Raw genomic sequence first — 18,904 nt, forward strand, 5'->3', positions numbered from 1 at the left:
CTGGACTTGGCCATCCTTTCAGGTAGAACTAAATTCCAATCCCAAGGCAGAGGTATCTCAGATGCCAGGCCCTTCGAGAAGCTGGTGGAGCCACAGACACTCTACTCAGAAACAGTAACACACACACGTAATTTTTCACACCGCTGTGGGGGCTTCTCAGGACCTTCCAGCCAGACTGGAAACACGAGATTAAAGACCCTGCCCCGAAGGGAAAGGTTTAGCTCAGGGGTCTCCATGCAACATGACTGTCCTGCCGGCTCACCCTCCCGGCCTGTCTTGCTCAGGTACTTCTTCATCCTGTGGTTGTAAGGGAACACTGACGTGGTGGCTCCGATTTCTGCACCCATGTTGCAGATTGTCGCCATGCCTGTAGAGAAACAGAGCCTGTGAGGCGGGCGGAGCAGCTGGGCATGGTCCCACATACCTGCTGGGTGCACACACACATCTTCACCCCGGGGAGCTCGTGTCCTTCCTTCCTTCGCCCACGCAGCCATCCCGTGGCAGCAGGCAGACTTGTCCCTCGTGGCCCAGGGTTAAAACCAGGGCCCGCAGACAGAACACAAGATTCAGCCCCTCCCAGCCGGGTTCCACTTCTGGGCCTGGCAGTGCCGCTCAGCTGACCAGACGGCCGCTGTGTACTGAAGGCTGACCTGGCCAGCCAGCCCAGCTGTTACGTGGCCATTCTGCAGGTGAGCAAACTGGCTCAGAGAGGTCCGAGGCCATGCCACAGAGCACATGCAGGTGCTGCATTGGCATTCGGGTCTAGGTCCACCTGCCTGGTGTCCAGGCCTGCTCTCCTTTCAGCCACACCACGGTGCTATGTGGAAATGTTTCTGGGTCTCAGGTTTTCCAGCAATAAGACTGGAAGGACATCCACTGTCTGGACCACAGAGCCTCACCCAGAAACGGTGAGGCTTACAGATGTCCTGACTGTACCGGGACACTAGTCTCAGGGGGTTGCTGGGGCATGGGACTAGGATTGTTATCCACTTCCAAACTGAGCTGTCCAGTGGCAGTAAGGGCTACCTGTAAGACTGAGCCCGCATCTCTGGAGGGGAGAAGGGCCAGCTGAACAGGAGCCCTGCGGGGCCTCTGGACCTGGGGAGGTCTGGACTGGACCATCTGGAAGGTTTGTTCCATGTCTCCCTGCACTCCGGAGCGCCCAGGCATTGAAGCCAGCTCACCTGGAGTGATGAGGAAAAGGGGCCGGCTCCTACTTACCTGCTCTTAGAGCCTAGTAGGTGTTAAGTCTAATTCAAGGGATCTGAGTGAGGCTCCAGGGAAGATGTGGGAAGGGGGCTGCTCTGTGAATGAAGCCCTGGCTCTGACTCCCCATTCCCACCACCACCTCCGTCCTCTCTGGCATTCCCTTTCGGGTCCCCCAAGGCAGCCCAGTGCTATGGCAGCTGAAGTGTACTGAGGGACCTTGACTAGATAATACCCCCCACCTCTAGGTGTCCATCCAAGTCCCCAAACTGGATGGGTTCTCGGAGGAAGGCCATTCACGGTTTCCATGGCTCAACGACAGGCCCCGTCAGGCCCCACACAGGCTGCGGGCGAGGTCACATGGCCACCCTCCTCACCTGTGCAGGAGATGGAGTCTACACCAGGCCCGTGGTACTCCACAATGGCACCCGTGCCACCTTTCACGGTGAGGATACCCGCCACCTTTAGGATCACATCTTTGGGGGAGGTCCAACCGGAGAGCGAGCCCGTCAGCTTCACACCAATCACCTGAACAGGTGGAGCGAGACAGCAATTAGGCGCCAGGTGTTATGCTCCAACCAAAAGGGCCTGCCTGCTGGGATTCCCATTCCTGCTTATTTACCCCTGCCTCTCTCTCAGAGAGGTCTGAGTCTGAACTATTCCCTCATCCCATCTGGGTCCCCCAGGCGCCCACGCCTCCCCATCAACCACCCCTCTGCAGCCACGGCTAAAAGAGCCCTTCCCTATTCCTCACCTTGGGGCACTTCAGCTCCCAGGGGATCCCGGCCATGACGTCCACTGCATCAGCACCCCCGACTCCAATGCAGATGCCCCCCAGGCCACCGCCATTGGGGGTGTGGGAATCAGTGCCAATCAGAAGAACCCCAGGGTATGCGTAGTTTTCCAGAATGATCTGAAAAAAAAAAAGACCCCAAGATCTTCAGCCTAAAAGCCCTCATCAGAGAACAGAAGTAGGGACCAAAAGGGTCCGGCAAAGCTGCTCTCTGGGCCATTCCCAGGCACCCCTCCAGGACAGAGCCTCTCAAGGGTGGCTGGAAGAGAGACAGGAAGCCCGGGCCCCTGACCAGCTCCGATAGTCCTGGACTAGTCTCATTTGGGCTTGCAAGTGCCTCCTCGTGCCCCAATGTCCGTGTCTGCGGCATGGAACCAAGAACACCTGCACCGCCTTGACCCTAGAATCACGGTGACAACCAGACGAGCAGAGATACAGGAATGTGTCCTGTGACAAATGTGACTGCCTACAGGTGCTCCTGACACCTGCTCCCCATCTCACGTGGCCGACTGCCTGGGCGTGGCATGTGCCTATTGGGCTTCTCGGGGGGACAATTCCTTCAGGAGCTGGCTCCAGTGTCTGCAAGGAAGCACCGGAGACCCGACAGGAGCACAGGCCCTGGGCTCTTCTGCTGCTGAACTGAAAGCAAGTACAGACAATGCCTCCCCAACCCAAGGCCTGGAAGTGGCTCTGATAATTGAAGGGACTTGCTCATGTAGATGCTGCCTTGCCTCCTCCTCCTCCCCTTTCCTGTTCAAAATGGCTCCTTCATCGAGGGCCTCTTCCCAGCTTGGGAAGGTGCTGGCAGTGAGCATTTCCCCAAAACATCTGATTCCGGAGGTACAGCTATCCCAGAGCAGCCCTGCCCCCCATCCAGGCATCGGAGGCCACAGGATATTACTGGAAAAGCCCTGGCCAAGGGGCCCTTAGTCTGAGCCCCAGACCCACTGCCTGCTAGTAGGTGTGGGACCTCGGGCAAGTCACTTCACCTTCCAGGTCTATTTCCTCATAGATAGAAACAGCCCATAGTGCTCACAGTGATAACTCAATGAGATCATGTGTATTTTTTTTTTAAGATTTTATTTTTTGACAGAGAGTGACAGCGAGAGAGGGAACACAAGCAGGGGGAGTGGGAGAGGGAGAAGCAGGCTTCCCGCCGAGCACGGAGCCCAATGCCGGGCTCGATCCCAGGACCCTGAGATCATGACCTGAGCCAAAGGCAGACACTTAACGACTAAGCCATCCAGGCGCCCCTGGGATTATGTGTATTAAGTTGTAATCGTGCCTGTGAGAGGCAGTATTTCTATTTATTCTTTTGTAGCACACACTCGGATGTTGGGAAGGGCAAAGGAGGTCAGAGACGTGAAAGGCTCCATGAATGGTCCAGCCTGCCTCATGGTGGACAGGCTCCATGGAATATTACAGAAACCCCAGGGCCCCTGCCCTGGGATACACATCTCCCAGCAGACTCAGCAAGGAGCGAGGGGTCTTGCCTCTCAGGATGCCGGCAGTTAGAAGGGCTGGTTCCTTCCTCAGGAGGGTGACAGCTGGCTGGGAGAACAGGCCAACCGAGAGGAAATCCTGGACAAACAACTGTTGGACAGGACACTGCTCAACTGTTTCATTTCTCTGGACTCCTTGCCCCAACCACAAACCAAAGTTTAAACCTAGTTAATATAAGGCTCCTCAAGGTTCTGCAAGTCTGATCATGAAAAGCAGACACACAAAATTCAGTGTGATCTACACAGTGCAGACCACCAACATGGTCCGTGTCCAAAAGGAAGGGGTTAGTGCAGACCCGAGGACTGCACAAAGTGTCACAATGAAACGGACTGTGACAGTGACCTCCTCGGGCAGCTGGATGTGGATGGGGGGGGAGAGGATGAGTGTACATTAGCCATCCACCCACACATGTGTACACTGTGGACCTAGTCTCTACCTACCTGGTTCCAAGCCCAGAGCTACAGAGGAATCGGTAAAGTGCAGTCTCTGTCCCCAGAGCACGTGCTCTGGTGCGGAAGGTCCTGGCACATACAGGGATCATAACGTGAAGGGGTCCCACAGAGGATCACATAAGGGTGCTCTGATGCTGCGCACAAGGGAGGGCAGGGGGGCTTCAGAGAGGTAACCAAAAGGCAGAGATGTGGAGGAGGAAGGATGTGCCCGGCCTGGGCACAGGACATTCAAAGCAGAGGGAAAGGGGTTAAGGTTTGGTTTAGACATGGTGGATGAAAGCTGCTGATGGCCTGACATCAAGGGGAAGAGAAAAATCAAAGCTGCACAGAGATCACATGCTTCATGGGAATTTTCTTTTTAAAGGAAAAATAGGGGTGCAAGGGCGGCTCAAATGGTTAAGCGTCTGACTTCGGCTCAGGTCATGATCCCAGGGTCCTGGGATGGAGCCTTGTTTCTGGCTCCCTGCTCAGTGGGGAGTCTGCTTCTCCCTCTCCTCCTCTCCCTGCGTGTGTGCATGAGTGCTCCCTCTTGCTCTCTCTCAAATAAATAAATAAAATCTTTAAAAAAATAAAAATAGGGCGCCTGGGTGGTTCAGTTGTTAAGTGTCTGCCTTCAGCTAAGGTCATGATCTCAGGGTCCTGGGATCAAACCCCACATCAGGCTCCGCACTCAGTGTGGTATCTGCTTGAGATTCTCTTCTCCCTCTGCCCCTTCCCCCGCACTGTTTAAAATAAGTAAATATTTTAATAAAAAAATTAAAAATAAAATAATAAAATAATAATTTAAGCGGCGCCTGGGTGGCTCAGTCATTAAGCATCTGCCTTCGGCTCAGGTCATGATCCCAGGGTCCTGGGATCAAGCCCCGCATCGGGCTCCCTGCTCGGCGGGAAGCCTACTTCTCCCTCTCCCCCACCCCCTGCTTGTGTTCCCTCTCTCGCTGTGTCTCTCTCTGTCAAAGGAATCAATTTTAAAAATCTTTAAAAAAAAAAAATTAATAATAATAATTTAAAATAAAGGAAAAAATATATCACGCTGTACACTTAGCTGGTGGCCAGGGGCAGCTGTGAGCTGCCATCACTCATAGCCCCAAACTTTGCCCAGGAGCTGCCAAAAAGGCCTGGGTATTTCTGATGGGGTAGAAAGGGAGACCCTTGGATTGGGGTGCCCTTCGCGATCAAAGTCCAAAGTTGGATCCACCTGACTCCCTAGCCCTACTGCTGAGAGAGGCTTTCTACACCCTGCAGACAGCTGTGACCTGCCACTCCCAGGCAGTCCCTTCCTGGCAAGGGCAATGGCTCGAAAGGGCAGAGCAGTGATCCGAGGGTTCTGGTTTCAGAGTGGGGCAGTGCTGGAGCGCATGCAGGGTCAGATTACAGCCTAACTTACCTCATTTTTTTTTTTTTAAGGATTTTATTTATTTATTCATGAGAGACAGACAGAGAGAAGCAGAGGGAGAAGCAGGCTCCCAAGGAGCAGGGAGCCCGATGTGGGACTCGATCCCAGGACCCTGGGATCATGACCTGAGCCGAAGGCAGACGCTTAACCATCTCAGCCACCCAGGTGCCCTAACTTACCTCATTTTGAAGGAGGCCTGGGATGGAGGTGGGGAGAAGGGTCACCTTGGAAAGGTGTAAAGAGGCAGGTCTCACACATACAGGATGGACGGCAAATGGACACACAAACCAGTGCACACCCCACAAACTAGTCACCTTGGATGAAAGCGAAGTACCTATCTCCCTAGAAACACATGCACACACGCTTGCACTTGCAGAGACAGAATCGCCCATCAAAAGATCATCCATCCTTCAGGAGACCCCGGAAGAACTCCTGGCTAACAAAGCCACGTGACCTGGGGCACCTCCATCCTACAGAATAAGGGGCCCAAAGGGGTAAGAACCCCTGGTGTGACGGGAGGCGAGCCTGCAGCCCACGGTGCAAAACACTGACTCCCGGAGGCAAATCCTGCCTCCACCCTCAGCCAGTTGTCCCTGGGCAAGTGGATTAACTTCTTTGTGCCTCAGTTTCTTCATCTGTGAGGCACAAATAATGAAACCACCTACCTGATAGAGTTGTGGTGAACGAGTACGTTATCATCTGTCAAGTGCTAAGTCTAGTGCCTGCACACAGAACGCACCCATCAAATGTCAGCTGTCCATGCAACAAGGAATAACACTCGTGGGAAAAAGCCAGACAAAAAAATGATACAACCCCCCTCTACCCCCTGAGCCTCTGGCTTTCTGCTCCTGTAGGCCAGGAGATGCTCTCTGGTTCCCTAAGGGCCCTTCCCCCAGAAAGGCAGGCCAAGCCCTGCTTTACCTGGTGAATGATTCCAGAGCCAGGCCTCCAGAAGCCCACGCCATACTTGGCACCCGCGGTTGCCAGGAAATTATACACTTCCTGGTTTATGTCCTAGTGAGACAAATCAATAACCAGAGCATTAGTAACACAGTGTGTGTCTGGAACAACCCTTGCTCACCCCCCACCCCGCCCACCCTCACCCTGCAACTCTGAAATGCTGGCGCTATGAAAACAGGCCCTCTACTGGAGGCCTTCTACAAATGATTCCAAAAGGGCCTGGATGTTGGCCCAGTCTCAGCTGGCTGGCCTAGGGACAAAGGCAAGAGAGCAGACAGAGCCTCAGTTCTGTGACACCTGGCCAGGGAGTGGGTCTGGCGCAAGTCCCTTCTGTACCCTGATCTCAATTTCCTTATTTGTAGAAGGAACTTGGCTACGTCATCTCTAAGGGTCCCTCTGGCACTCAAATCCTCAGTCAAGGCCAGCAGTGAGGGGCACACCACCACAGGACAGTCTAACTGGGATATGGTGTTGGGGGAAGGGGGCTGTCCAAGGGAAGCAGTGGCATCAAGTGGGTGCTCCAGTCCCACTGTAACTCACGCAAGGGCTGTTTCTCCACCTAAGCCTCGGATGCCTCATTTAAGGCAATGTCAGTAATCCTGGCTAACATTTTTTGAATGCCCACTGCACTAAACATCCTCACAATCCGTCCCACGAAAGAGGGAAGGTACTGTCATCAAGGCCACTTTACAGATGCAAAAAACAAAGTCTCAAAATGAAATAACTTGCTGGAGATCCCTGAATTAAATCCCAGGGTTTGAAACCAGGCCTGTGCACCCACATAACCAAAGAGTTACGTTCTAATATAAAATAGAGCTTCCTCCCTCATAAGGAAGAGGATATCTAGGAACACCAGCATCTGGCACATGCTAGGTGCTCAATATTTGGTAATACATTTGATGGGCCCCAGATGAAAGATTGTCAAATGGGCCATGTTCTTGAATGCAGATTTCAACAACACAACAGGACGGGCTGTGCCCACTCTGCCTGGAATTGGAAGGTGGCTTCTTCAGTGGGCAGGGAAGGCTTCCCAGCGCAGGTGATACGAGGTCAGGGTCTACCTGGAAAACACGGTATTTTCTTGGACAGGGGAGACTCCAGTGACACAAGGGAAGGGACCAGGGCAGACTGCACAGAGTCCCAAAAGAGGAACCAGGCAGTGAGACATGCTGGCCTCTGGGCATGGGAGATCCACACTCCAAGGCAGAGGGACTCACACTGTCAGCTCCCTGGCCCTCAGTAGCACACCCTCAAGACCACGCAGCCTCCTTCATTTAAACTCCAGACCAGCCATGCCTCCTTCTGAGGCCTACTGGGTACCCCCAGGCAAAAGAACAGCACACAAAAAACTTGGGCCCCCGGAGTGGTCTCTCCGATTAATCATTACTACGACAGCTTTTTATTCAAATCAGTCACTTGTAACATTGGCACCAAGGGCAGGAGGAGTGGTTGTGTGTCTGAGTACGCGTTCTTACGTATGGGCAAGTGGTGGCGGTGGCAAAGGGGGACAGGATGGTGTAGCAGTCTTGGCCTGAACTCAGCCTAGAGCCTTCTCTGGCTGTGTGACCCCGGATAGGTCACTCTGTCTCTCTGATCCCCAAGCGAAGGGACTCTACAAATATATGTAAATCTGACCATAACCCTCCTCTGCTTAAGCCCTTCGGGGACTCCCAGGATGGTGCCCGTGACCCTCAAGGCCCCGCCTGTGCCTGCCCCCGTCCACCTCACACCACCCTCTCTTCCACGGGCCTCCTTTCAACTGCACAAATGCATCAAGTTGCTTCCTGCCTTGGGGTTTTTATATATACTGTTCTGCCTGGAATGTTCTTCCTCCAGTTAGTATCAGCTTATCTGTGCTGGTTTCAACTTACATGTCACATCCTCAAGAGGCTGTCCCTTACCCCCCAGAGTCTAAATTAGACTTCTTTTCTTGGGGCACCTGGGTGGCTCAGTTGTTAGGCGTCTGCCTTCGACTCGGGTCATGGTCCCGGGGTCCTGGGATTGAGCCCCGTGTCAGGCTCCCTGCTCAGCGGGAGGCCTGCTTCTCCCTCTCCTACTCCCCCTGCTTGTGTTCCCTCTCTCGCTGTGTCTCTCTCTTTCTTTTCTTTTTTTTTTTTTTTAAAGATTTTATTTATTTATTTGAGACAGAGAGAATGAGAGAGAGAGAGCACATGAGAGGGGGGAGGGTCAGAGGCAGAAGCAGGCTCCCTGCCGAGCAGGGAGCCCGATGCGGGACTCGATCCCAGGACTCCGGGATCATGACCTGAGCCGAAGGCAGTCGCTTAACCAACTGAGCCACCCAGGCACCCTCTCTCTTTCAAATAAATAAAATCTTTTAAATAAAATAAAATAAATTAGACTTCTTTTCTTATACTCTCACAGAGTTCTAGGTCTCCCCTTTGTAAGATATAACCAAATCGGCAATTACCTGCTTGTGTGATGGTTTACTGTCTCCCTATCAGACTCTAAGATGCACGAAGGCAGGGCCCCCATCTCGTTCACACTGTATCGCCAGGATCTAGCACAGCTCCTAGCACATCATTAGTGTTCAATAAACACTGAAATCCTATGATCCTGTGAATCTCATCTCCAGAAGGTAGATTCTGAACCCATAAAGTAAAGGGAGGGCCAGACCCTGAAGGCAGTGGCCTGCAGCGGGCAGTCATCCCCAGGGCTGGAGAGGACCCTGTTCCTGGCCACGGCCAGCTCCCAGCACTGCAGGGGCCCCTGTAACATTCCACCCCGGCTGCTGCTAACAGGGAAACCTCTGGCCAGCAGGCTGGGCTCTTTCAGCAGAGTAGAAAAAGAGCTACCGTCAGCCAGGACCCAGACTGACAAGCCAGGATGGGAAGAGAGGGCTCGAGTGGGAAAACGGAGTGTTTCCCATGGGTTTGAGAGGCTCTGGGAGCTCTGCTGACCCTGGGAGCTGGAGCACTTTCAATGGCAGCCCTGCCAGCATTCAGCTCCTGCCAACAGCCCCCCAAGAGGGGGACCCACTTCCAGTGCAGGGGGTAAAAAGGGTGGAGGTCCAGAGCTGGCAGAGACCCGCTGTGGTCAAGAGCAGGCACACACAAAGGTTACCACAAGCAGAGGCTGGGGGAAGGAGCAGGAATCTGATTTCATAAGGAAGGCTGGGAGGAATTCAAGGAAAAAAATAATTCCATGTGGCATACACCCGTTTCTACCTCATGAAGCAAACTCCCAGAAGAAAGCCCCCCAAGGAGGCCAATCAGTAAGGGACAGCACTCAAGACAGGGGGGCTTCCCTGCACAGGGCCTCAGCCGATTGGGATTCACGAACAGCAACGCCATCCGCCTGCCTCCCTGCCGGGGTCCTGGGGGTCGGCCAAGAGCGCGAGTGAGCGCACAGGTGAGGCTGGTAGGAAGGGAGATTTAAGCCACCCTCTTGTACCAGAAGCCGGTCTGCAACATTTTTCTAGCAGAACAGAAAAATGACCACAAAAAAATACTTTTAAATGTGGGAAGATTAAGGATGATTTGGGGGGTTTTGTTTTGTTTTTAGGCTTTCTCTGTTATCTTCTAACATCCTCACAATAAACAAATGGTATTTTCAGAGTTAGAGAAGAGCAAAAATGTTTAAGACTACACCAAAGAGCCTAGCTCAAGGAATCTGCCTCTCATCCCATGTCACACGCACTGTCCCGATGCCCCCTTCAGCTCACCTTGGCCCGGCGCAGGTCCTTCTCACCCCCGAGCTGGGCCTCGATCAGATGGTCGCAGTGGATGGTGGACGGCACGGCCACCTTGGGCAGCCCACTGCTGATGAACTGCAGCATGGCCATCTGGGCCGTGGCGTCCTGCATGGCCACGCGGTCAGGCCGTAGCCGCAGGTACGTCTTGCCCCGCTCAATCTCCTGTTTGGCTGGGTCATCCAGGTGTCCATATACAATCTTCTCTGAGAGCGTCAGAGGCCGGTTCAATCTGGGGGGAGAGGGAGGGGTGCGGGCTGCACGATCCCCCTGCCCACCCACAGCCACGCCCTCTCTGTCCCACGGCAACACAGTGGGACAGTGGGCGGGGACGGGGTGCCTGTGCTCCATGAGGGTGGACACAAATCAGTCTTGCTCGCTGCAGTCCTTCCGGCACACGGCACTCACCAGGTGCTCCAAGTTACTCAATGAATAAGTGACAACATCCCAGGAGGTCGACGGGGTAGTTTTTTTCTAAAGGATACCTGCTTTTCCAGCATACTGACCACTATTATCTGATGAGCAGCCGTTACATGTACATCTCACTATTTAATCCTCATTGTATCCTTGTCATTTAATCAAACAAGCAAGAGGGAAGGGAGATTCAGCACAGTGGTGGTAATAGCTCAAGCTCACCGCCGGAGTCTTGTTTTGGGTCCTCTAATTCTCTCTGTCCACGGCCACCTCCCCTGTGCCCTCAGCCCCAGTAAGACACAGGGGATCCCACCAGCATGCCCCTCACCCAACCTGCCCTGCCCGCCACCCACAACCCTCTGGTGCTCACACTGTCGTGCTAAAGCCTTTCCCATTAGCCCTACTTGCTCTCCCCCATTCAGACAGGCATGGCTGTCAGCTCTCAAGAACAGAAACCCAGTCACCGCCTCCCGCCCCTCACTAGACCTTCTTCCTAGAACCCCTCTCCCTGCACGTCCCACCCCTCCCTTCCTCGTCAGGGCCAAAGGGGCAGTCCAAACCTGGCTCTTGGGGAGGTGCAGCCCCTGCCAGGCTTTGGTGGCCTCTCCACCAGCTGCCCGCCCCCCCGCCAGGAGACTGCGCTTGGGGCAGGACCCTCAGCCACCCACCTTGAGGCTCCCTGCTGTCGCCCACTCAACCTGGCTGCCCCGTGCCACCCAGCAGGCTCCCCTCTGCCTGCCCCAGCAGCGCTGGCTGGACCTCACAATCGCCTCCCAAACCTGAGGCCTCCTGGGAAGGGGTGCAGTTCACTCACACCTGACAAGCCAGGAAAGAAAAACAGTATCAAACAAAGGAGTCAGAGGCTCTGGGTTTCGACCTGAACCTACTACTGATCCCAGTGTGTAACCAGGCCAGCCACCGCTCGCTCGTCTCAGGGAGCTCGCCAACCCATCTCTCAAGTCCGGCGCTTGGACAGGAACGAGAGGAGAGTTGGGGCTTATGTGGCACTTGTTTTTAAACAGCTTTAGTGAGGTGTCATTGGCACGCCATAAACTGCACGTATTTAAAGTACACAATTTGTTAGTCTTTTTTTTTTTTAAAGATTTTATTTATTTATTTGAGAGAGAGAGAATGAGAGACAGAGAGCACGAGAGGGAAGAGGGTCAGAGGGAGAAGCAGACTCCCTGCTGAGCAGGGAGCCCAATGTGGGGCTCGATCCCAGGACTCCAGGATCATGACCTGAGCCGAAGGCGGTCGCTTAACCAACTGAGCCACCCAGGCGCCCCAATTTGTTAGTCTTGATGTACGTACACACCTGTGAACTCATCACCACAATCAAGATAATGAACACATCCATGAGCCCCAAAAGTTTTCGTGTGGCCCTCTGTCATCCCCCCTCCTGTCCCCATCCCCCGAGCAAAGAGTGACCTGCCTTCTATCACCACAGATTCATTTCCTCACAGCACGTCCTTTTAGCTCAGCATGGCTCTAAGTGCTTTAATGTACGCGAGCCACCGGCTCCTCAAGACCAGGATGAGGAGACTGAAGCACCTCGAGGTGAAGGAACCCACCTCGGGTCACGAGCCAGCGAGGGGCAGAGCCAGGATGCAAGGAGCCGAGCAGTGTGGCTCAGCCGTCCCTCCGGAACACCTGGAAACTAGAACCAGGCCCAGGCTCTGCAAAGTGCTCGATTACTCATTCTCAGGGCCGTCACCGCTAGGACTCTGCTGGGAAAGCAGAGAAACCCCCTTCTGACAGCCCAGGTTCCGGCGCCCCACTCCCACGCTGATCTAATCCCGAGAGCAGGAGCGGCCTAAGGAGCTGGCTCGGTGGACAGCAGCAGAGCACTGGCAACTCTGAAGAGCTCTACAGTTCTGCTGTCATGAGAACCTCGAATAAAAACAGCACTGGCCTGAGGGACAGCCTGCCCCCTTTAATGGCAGCACGGCTGGTGACTCACTGCACAGAGCACAGCCCCTCTTTCCCAGCCCCAGGGGAGACGAAAAATAGCACATGGGCTTTAAAACCAAAGACCTTGACAGCAAATGCCTCAAGTTGTACAAAAAAGTCTGACAATGACAAAAGCCTAAGGACGAGTTCAGCGCCACATTTCCTTAAGGAGTAACTAGGGATGGCAAAAATGGGTCCTCTGTGTCCGTCTGTCCCTCTGCTTTACTGGATGATAGAGACCTAGTTTCCCAAGAACAGAATTGGGCCCCTTCTGTCATGAACACAAGGTGGAGGAAGAGTCCCTCTGCAACTCCCCTGGCCTTCTACAACATTCTTACATTTTCATCCACTAATCTGTTTTGAAGAGCCTCACTTCTAACCAGTTCCCAGGGTGACACTATGCTGCTGACTCACGGACCACATTTTGAGGAGTAAGGCCTACACCAACTGAATCGGAATTGGGGCCCAGGTGATGGTAGTTCTAAAAGTTTCCGAGTTGGGGCGCCTGGCTGGCTCCATTGGTGGAGCATGTGACTCTTGATCTCGGGGCTGTGAGTTCGAGCCCCATGTTGGGTGGAGAAATTACTTAAAAATAAAATCTTTTGGGGCACTTGGGTGGCTTAGTCAGTTAAGTGTCTGACTCCTGGTTTCGGCTCAGGTCATGACCTCAGAGTCTTGAGATCCAGCCACACATCGGGTTCCTAGCTCAGGACAGAATCTGCTTGAGATTCCTCCCCGTCCCTCCATCCCCCTCTGCTCCTCCCCCTGCTCATGCATGCGCTCTCTCGCTCGCTCTCTCTAAAAATAAAATAAATAAAATCTTTTTAAAAAAATAAAATCTTTTAAAAATAGGTAAGAGTTTCCAAGGTGGGATGCCTGGGTGGTTCAGTCCATTATGGTTTCAGCTCCTGGTTTCGGCTCAGGTCATGATCTCGGGGTTCTGCGAGCCCCACATCGGGCTTCTTGCTCAACGGGGAACCTGCTTCCCCCTCTCCCTCTGCCTCTCCCCCACCTCATGCTCTCTCTCAAATAAATAAATAAAACCTTAAAAAAAAAAAGCTTCTAAGGTGATTCCAACATGCAGCCTAGACGAAACCCACACAAAAATGCCAGAAAAAACAGTGGGAGGCAATGGAGCCAGACAGAACTGGCTTGCGTTTGGGTCCAACCACTCAACAGATGTATGACCTCAGACTGGGTATTTCCCCAATCTGACACTCGATTTCCTTATCTGCAAAATGGGGAGGCAGATATAGTAACAACCTCTAGGGGTTGTTGAGAAGAAAAGAAAATGTTTGTGAAGTGCCTAGAACAAACTGGACACTCAGGCAGCTACTATTATTACAGCCATCCTTGATAAACATTCATCAGTTCTTACTATAATTAGGTGATGCCAGGCTGGAGGCTGCTAGAGATATAGACTATGATAGTCCTTCCCTCTCAAAACCGAAGCGAGGATACCAGTAAAGAGGAAGCCAAGTGGCAGCTGAGAGGGAGTGTGGGATGGGGGCTAGAGCGCTACATGAGGGCGGGGAACCAAGGTCCCACTACTTGCTCACTGTATGACCTTGGGCAAGTTGCTTCTCCACTGAGCCTGCTCCTTGGCTATAAATGGTTATATTCATATTTATTCTCTCCTACTCCCAGGGTCACGGTCACCAAGTGGGCAAGCGCCCAGTCCTGTCTATAGTCATTTGCGCTCTGGGGGCAGTGCTGGTTGCTATGTACTACCAGCACCACCACCCCCGCCCTTTCATCCTCCTGTGGCATCACATACAACCTTCCGGTGCCAGCATCTAGCCCAGGACCTGGGACACAGGACAGCAATGCAAAAATGGCCACCATCTTACCAAATGAGGAAAGAGAGGCCCAGAGAAAAAGATATGCTCAAGATCCCACCCGAGCTTTCTTCTGGGTCTCAAGCCTGAGCTCTCCTCTAGGCCTACACACTGAAGAGGAAATACAATTCTAGCCTTTGGGTCTGGTGGATCCTAGGGGGCTGGCTCAGGGTCGGGAGTCTGTCCTGGAAAGGGTTGTTGGGAGGTTCAGGCCACAGCACCAAAGAGCGTCTGAGACCTTCCCGATGGCCCAAATCACCAGGCTTCTTGATAGATTTTTCCTTGCCAAAGAAGGCCAAGGCCCATCACCAATCTGCAGTGCCTTTCCTCAGCAGGGAACTTCGTACCCCAAAGGCCTTGATCCTCCTTGCCTTCACTAGTCATCCTTTACCAAGCACCTCCTGTGCTGCCTGAAAGGGGCAGGAAGCAGAAGCAACACCCTGGGGAAGTCTCTACAGCTTTCCCCCCACAGCCTTACCGTTTGCGAACAATGTCAATGTTCTTCTCTAGCAGGTCATAGCGGATGTACTCGTGGGGCTCAAAGTGGCTCATGGCCACCTTGGCCCGTTGGCACAGGACTGAGGCCACATGGTACTGCCGCACACCCAGGGCTTTCTGCAAGAAGAAAGACAATAGCGACTGTCAATGGAGTATTGAGGGTGGTCCTCCCTGGAGGACAGCTCAGTGTGGTGAAAAACCGAGGAAGTATCGAGAGCTCCCCAGTGACTGCAGCCTCAGTGTTCTCCTCTGAGGCAAGGGTTGATCCAGTAGCCACAGGAACACAGCCGGTGGCAGGAGAAAGAGCAAGGGATTCGCAGTCAGAATTGCTGGGATCAAAGTCAAGTTCTATCAACTTAAGAAAATCCCCCATCATCTGAGCCCCGGAGGAGATGGGCAATGGGGCTACCGCTGGCCACAGTGATCACAGCGGGTCACCAGGATGGATAAATACGAACATATGTGAAAGTCCTCATGAGGCTGTAAAGCACTGCCCAAATCAGAGCTATCATTCCACCTGCACAACACGTTCCTCGAGGGTTGAGATCATGCCTTATTTGTCTTACATTTCTGTATCTGGAGTCCTGGGACAGAGTAGACTTGATAAATAATTACTGAACGGATGAAAAAATGAGGAAAACACTGTGCATGAGCTTTGACGTTTCCTCATCCCTTCAAAGGCGGCCCCCTTAAATGTGCAGCACACACTTATTCTAATGACTAGAATGGGGCGTGAGGCTATGTGACCACCAAAACTAGTCATAAAATATAAAGGATAAAGGTATCATAAAGGATAGCTTCTTGGGGCACCTGGGTGGCTCAGTCGGTTAAGCGTCTGCCTTCGGCTCAGGTCATGATCCCAGGGTCCTGGGATCGAGCCCTGCATCGGGCTCCCTGCTCAGTGAGGAGCCTGCTTCTCCCTCTGCCTGCCGCTCCCCCTGCTTGTGCTCTCTTGCTCTCTCCCTGTCAAATAAATAAATAAAATCTTTAAAAAAACCCATAAAGGACAGCTTCTGCCCAGCCCTCTCTGACTGCTCTGGGAGAAGACAGTCACTGTGTTGTTAAGACATTTACGCAGTACTAGGAGAGGTCCACTCAGACAGGATCTGAGGCTTCTTGCCAATAACCAGCACCACCGTGCATGTGAGTGCTCTAGCCCAAGACCAAGTCTTCAGGTAACTGCAACCCTGATCAACACCTGGACTGCAATTTCTTGAGTGATCCCAAGCTAGAACCACCCAGCCAAGCTGCTCCCAAATTCCTGGTCCACAGAAACTGTGAGAAATCTTTATCGTTTTAAGTCTTTAAATGAGGGGGCAATTTGTTTTGCAGTAAAAGGTAAGTGATTGTTATGATGGGGCCTGTATTAATTCATTTTAAACCGTGACAACCTTCACAGGGTACACTGATCAGGGAAGAATAAAGGAACCCCAAAAATGAGAGGGAAAGGGATGGCTGCTTCCCTTCTAGGCGATGCTCCCTGTCTAGAGGGTCATTCCAATGGGTAAGGGAAGAGGCAAAGCTCAAGCCCCCTTCTTTACGTCCCCGGAACATTTAAATCCAAACTCTGCCAACTCCGGCATCTGAACCAGAACACTGAATCATTAGCCCACCCCATCAGGAAACGGTGCCCCAACCACCACCCACTTGACCGCCCCAGCAGGAGGGCCCTCCCCAGTGCAGACTGCAGACCCCTTGCCCCCTCTGCCTCAGGGGGCAGGTGTGAAGAGTCCACGAATGGTGCATCTAAAGACTTTCAATGGCCTGGGCACAGGCAGAGCACAGTCAACAGCAGATGCAGCTCTGCCCGCGCCCCTGCAGCCGGGGGCCCGCGCACAGCAGGGGAATGGAGAAAGGAGGGCTGAAGCCTGGCGGCCAGTGACTATCGAGTCATCTCGGTCAATTTACCCTAAGCGCTTGTTTCCTCACAGAGCTACTGTGGGGATTAGCAGTTACATAAAGTACTGGCACAGTTTCTATTATTACCCTGGTAAGAGAAACCACACAGGCTGTTCTGCAACTTGCTCTTCTCATTTATCAACACACCTTAGACGCCTTTCCAATGTCCATATACAGATCTTTCTTTCTATAATTTAACTGTCCTAAGCTTAGGGTTCCTTAGAAATAAAAATAAAGGGGCGCCTGAGTAGCTCAGTCGGTTAAGCATCCGACTCGATTTCAGCTCAGGTTATGATCACAGGGTCATGAGATCGACCAGCCCTATGAGCCCTGTGAGCCCCGCGAGAGTCTGCTTGTCCCTCTCCTGCCCCTACCCCACCCCCTGGGTAAGAGGAAGGAAGGACGGAAGGAAGGACGGAAGGAAGGAAGGAAGGAAGGAAGGAAGGAAGGAAGGAAGGAAGGAAGGAAGGAAGGAAGGATAAAAGAAAGAAAGAAAGAAAGAAAATCTTAAAAAAAAATTCTCTCTCCCTCTGCCCCTCCTGCTCACTCTCTAAATAAATAAATAAGTAAATAAATAACAATACCTAGTGTCTGGTCCAGGAGGCTAAATGATTAACTGTAATCATAATTACAATGTAGAGAAAAGGTAAAAGTCCCAAATTCCCTACAGCAAGAGCATGCAACTCTTGATCTCCAGGTTGTGAGTTCAAGCCCCACGTTGGGCAGGGAGCCTACTTAAAATAAAAAATAAACATAAATAAAAAGCTTTAACTAAAAAAATTATAATAAATAATAGGGTTTTTTGTTTTTTTTTTTTTAAAGATTTGAGAGCGAGAGTGAGTGAGTGAGCACGTGCACAAGCAGGGGGAGCAGGAGAGAGAGAAGCAGACTCCCACTGAGCCAGGAGCCCAATACGGGCTCGATCCCAGGACCCCAGGGTCATGACCTGAGCCGAAGGCAGATGCTTAATAACTGAGCCATCCATGCACCCCAATAAATAATAGGTTTAATAAGCAATGCCAGTTGGAGAAAAAAGGGACAAAATAAGATGTTCTCATCTAGACTACAACTTATGGATAAGAGAAAATTATTTTTTAACACCCAGTGACGCCAGCACTCTGCTAAGTACTTTGCAAGCGTTACATCATCTCATCCTCACAGCCATCCAGTGAATGTCTCCTATGATTAGCCCATTTTCCACGTGAGGAAACTGAGGCTTGCAACAAGTGACTAAGGCCAGAGTAGCAAACAGGACTAGAATCCAGCGTGACTGACCCACTTACCTGCCGTTGCCCCGGGCATGTTACGTAACTCCCTAAGCCTTCCCTCCAAAATGGATGAACTCCATTGTTAGTAACAGATTAAATCACTGCGTGCTCAACCCTGGATCACCATGTGCTCTGCTTTCCAAACATCTGAGCACAACAGCCAGCAGTGGCCAGGAGGACTTCCAGCCACAACGGACGCGTTCTAGATCCGCACAACCAATACACTGGCCACTAGCCACACGGGGCTGCAGAGCACCCTGGAGTGTGGTGAGTGCAACTGAGGGGTTTTCAATATTATTCAATTTTAATGAACTTAAAATGAAGCTGCCACATGGGATGGCTCAGGTTTAAGTACTAATAAGGAGGGAAAGCGTTTTTTCAGAAGCCCTAACAACTCGCATGTTCATCAGAACCCTTTTTCTGTAAAGGTGCCTTTATGCTTTTAAGTTCGGAGCACCACCCACACACACCTCCCCACGCCAGGAGCTTATCATCCCACACAACCACCCAACCCACTCCTGCATGATTTCAGAATCTTCTCCTGCACGCTCAGCCAAGCTCTGCTTCCTTGCACAGTCTGCTTTCCAGCGGGGGTCCACCCTTGGGACCCATAGCTCTCTTCCTCAGGACAACAGCTCCCAGACCTCAGATGCATCACAACCTCCTGAGTCTATTAAAAATACATAATCCGGGCGCCTGGGTGGCTCAGATGGTTAAGCGTCTGCCTTCGGGCTCAGGTCATGATCCCAGCGTCCTGGGATCGAGTCCCGCATTGGGCTCCCTGCTCCTTGGGAGCCTGCTTCTCCCTCTGCCTATCTGTCTCTCTCTGTCTCTCATGAATAAATAAAATCTTAAAAAAAAAAAAAAAAAAAACATAATCCTACACCCCACCCACGTCAATGACTCTGTCTCCAGGGTGGGATCCCTCACCTACCTGAAGTCAGCCATGCCCTGTCATCTTCTCTAAAATCTCATCTTGGCCAAGGGTGGCCCAGAGTTATTTTCAACCATCCCTTTA

General features: G+C 52.3%; 1 protein-coding gene across 2 annotated transcripts in view; it reads right to left on the reverse strand.

The window, feature by feature from the left end:
* ACO2 (aconitase 2) overlaps window positions 1-18,904 on the reverse strand; it is a 57,215-nt gene that overhangs the window by 8,954 nt on the left and 29,357 nt on the right. For both annotated transcript variants that reach the window (XM_045872442.2, XM_045872441.3), the window contains 6 exons: window positions 14,700-14,836; window positions 9,993-10,251; window positions 6,272-6,364; window positions 1,961-2,119; window positions 1,584-1,734; window positions 263-367 (listed from right to left, as the gene is read on the reverse strand). In XM_045872442.2, coding sequence (XP_045728398.1) covers window positions 263-367; window positions 1,584-1,734; window positions 1,961-2,119; window positions 6,272-6,364; window positions 9,993-10,251; window positions 14,700-14,836 — 904 coding nt within the window. The remainder of the gene's footprint in view (window positions 1-262; window positions 368-1,583; window positions 1,735-1,960; window positions 2,120-6,271; window positions 6,365-9,992; window positions 10,252-14,699; window positions 14,837-18,904) is intronic.

Source organism: Mirounga angustirostris, unplaced genomic scaffold (assembly GCF_029215605.1).
Source record: "Mirounga angustirostris isolate CCGP_5_RB_7025 unplaced genomic scaffold, mMirAng1.0.hap1 SCAF_5, whole genome shotgun sequence".
Lineage (NCBI taxonomy): Eukaryota > Metazoa > Chordata > Mammalia > Carnivora > Phocidae > Mirounga > Mirounga angustirostris.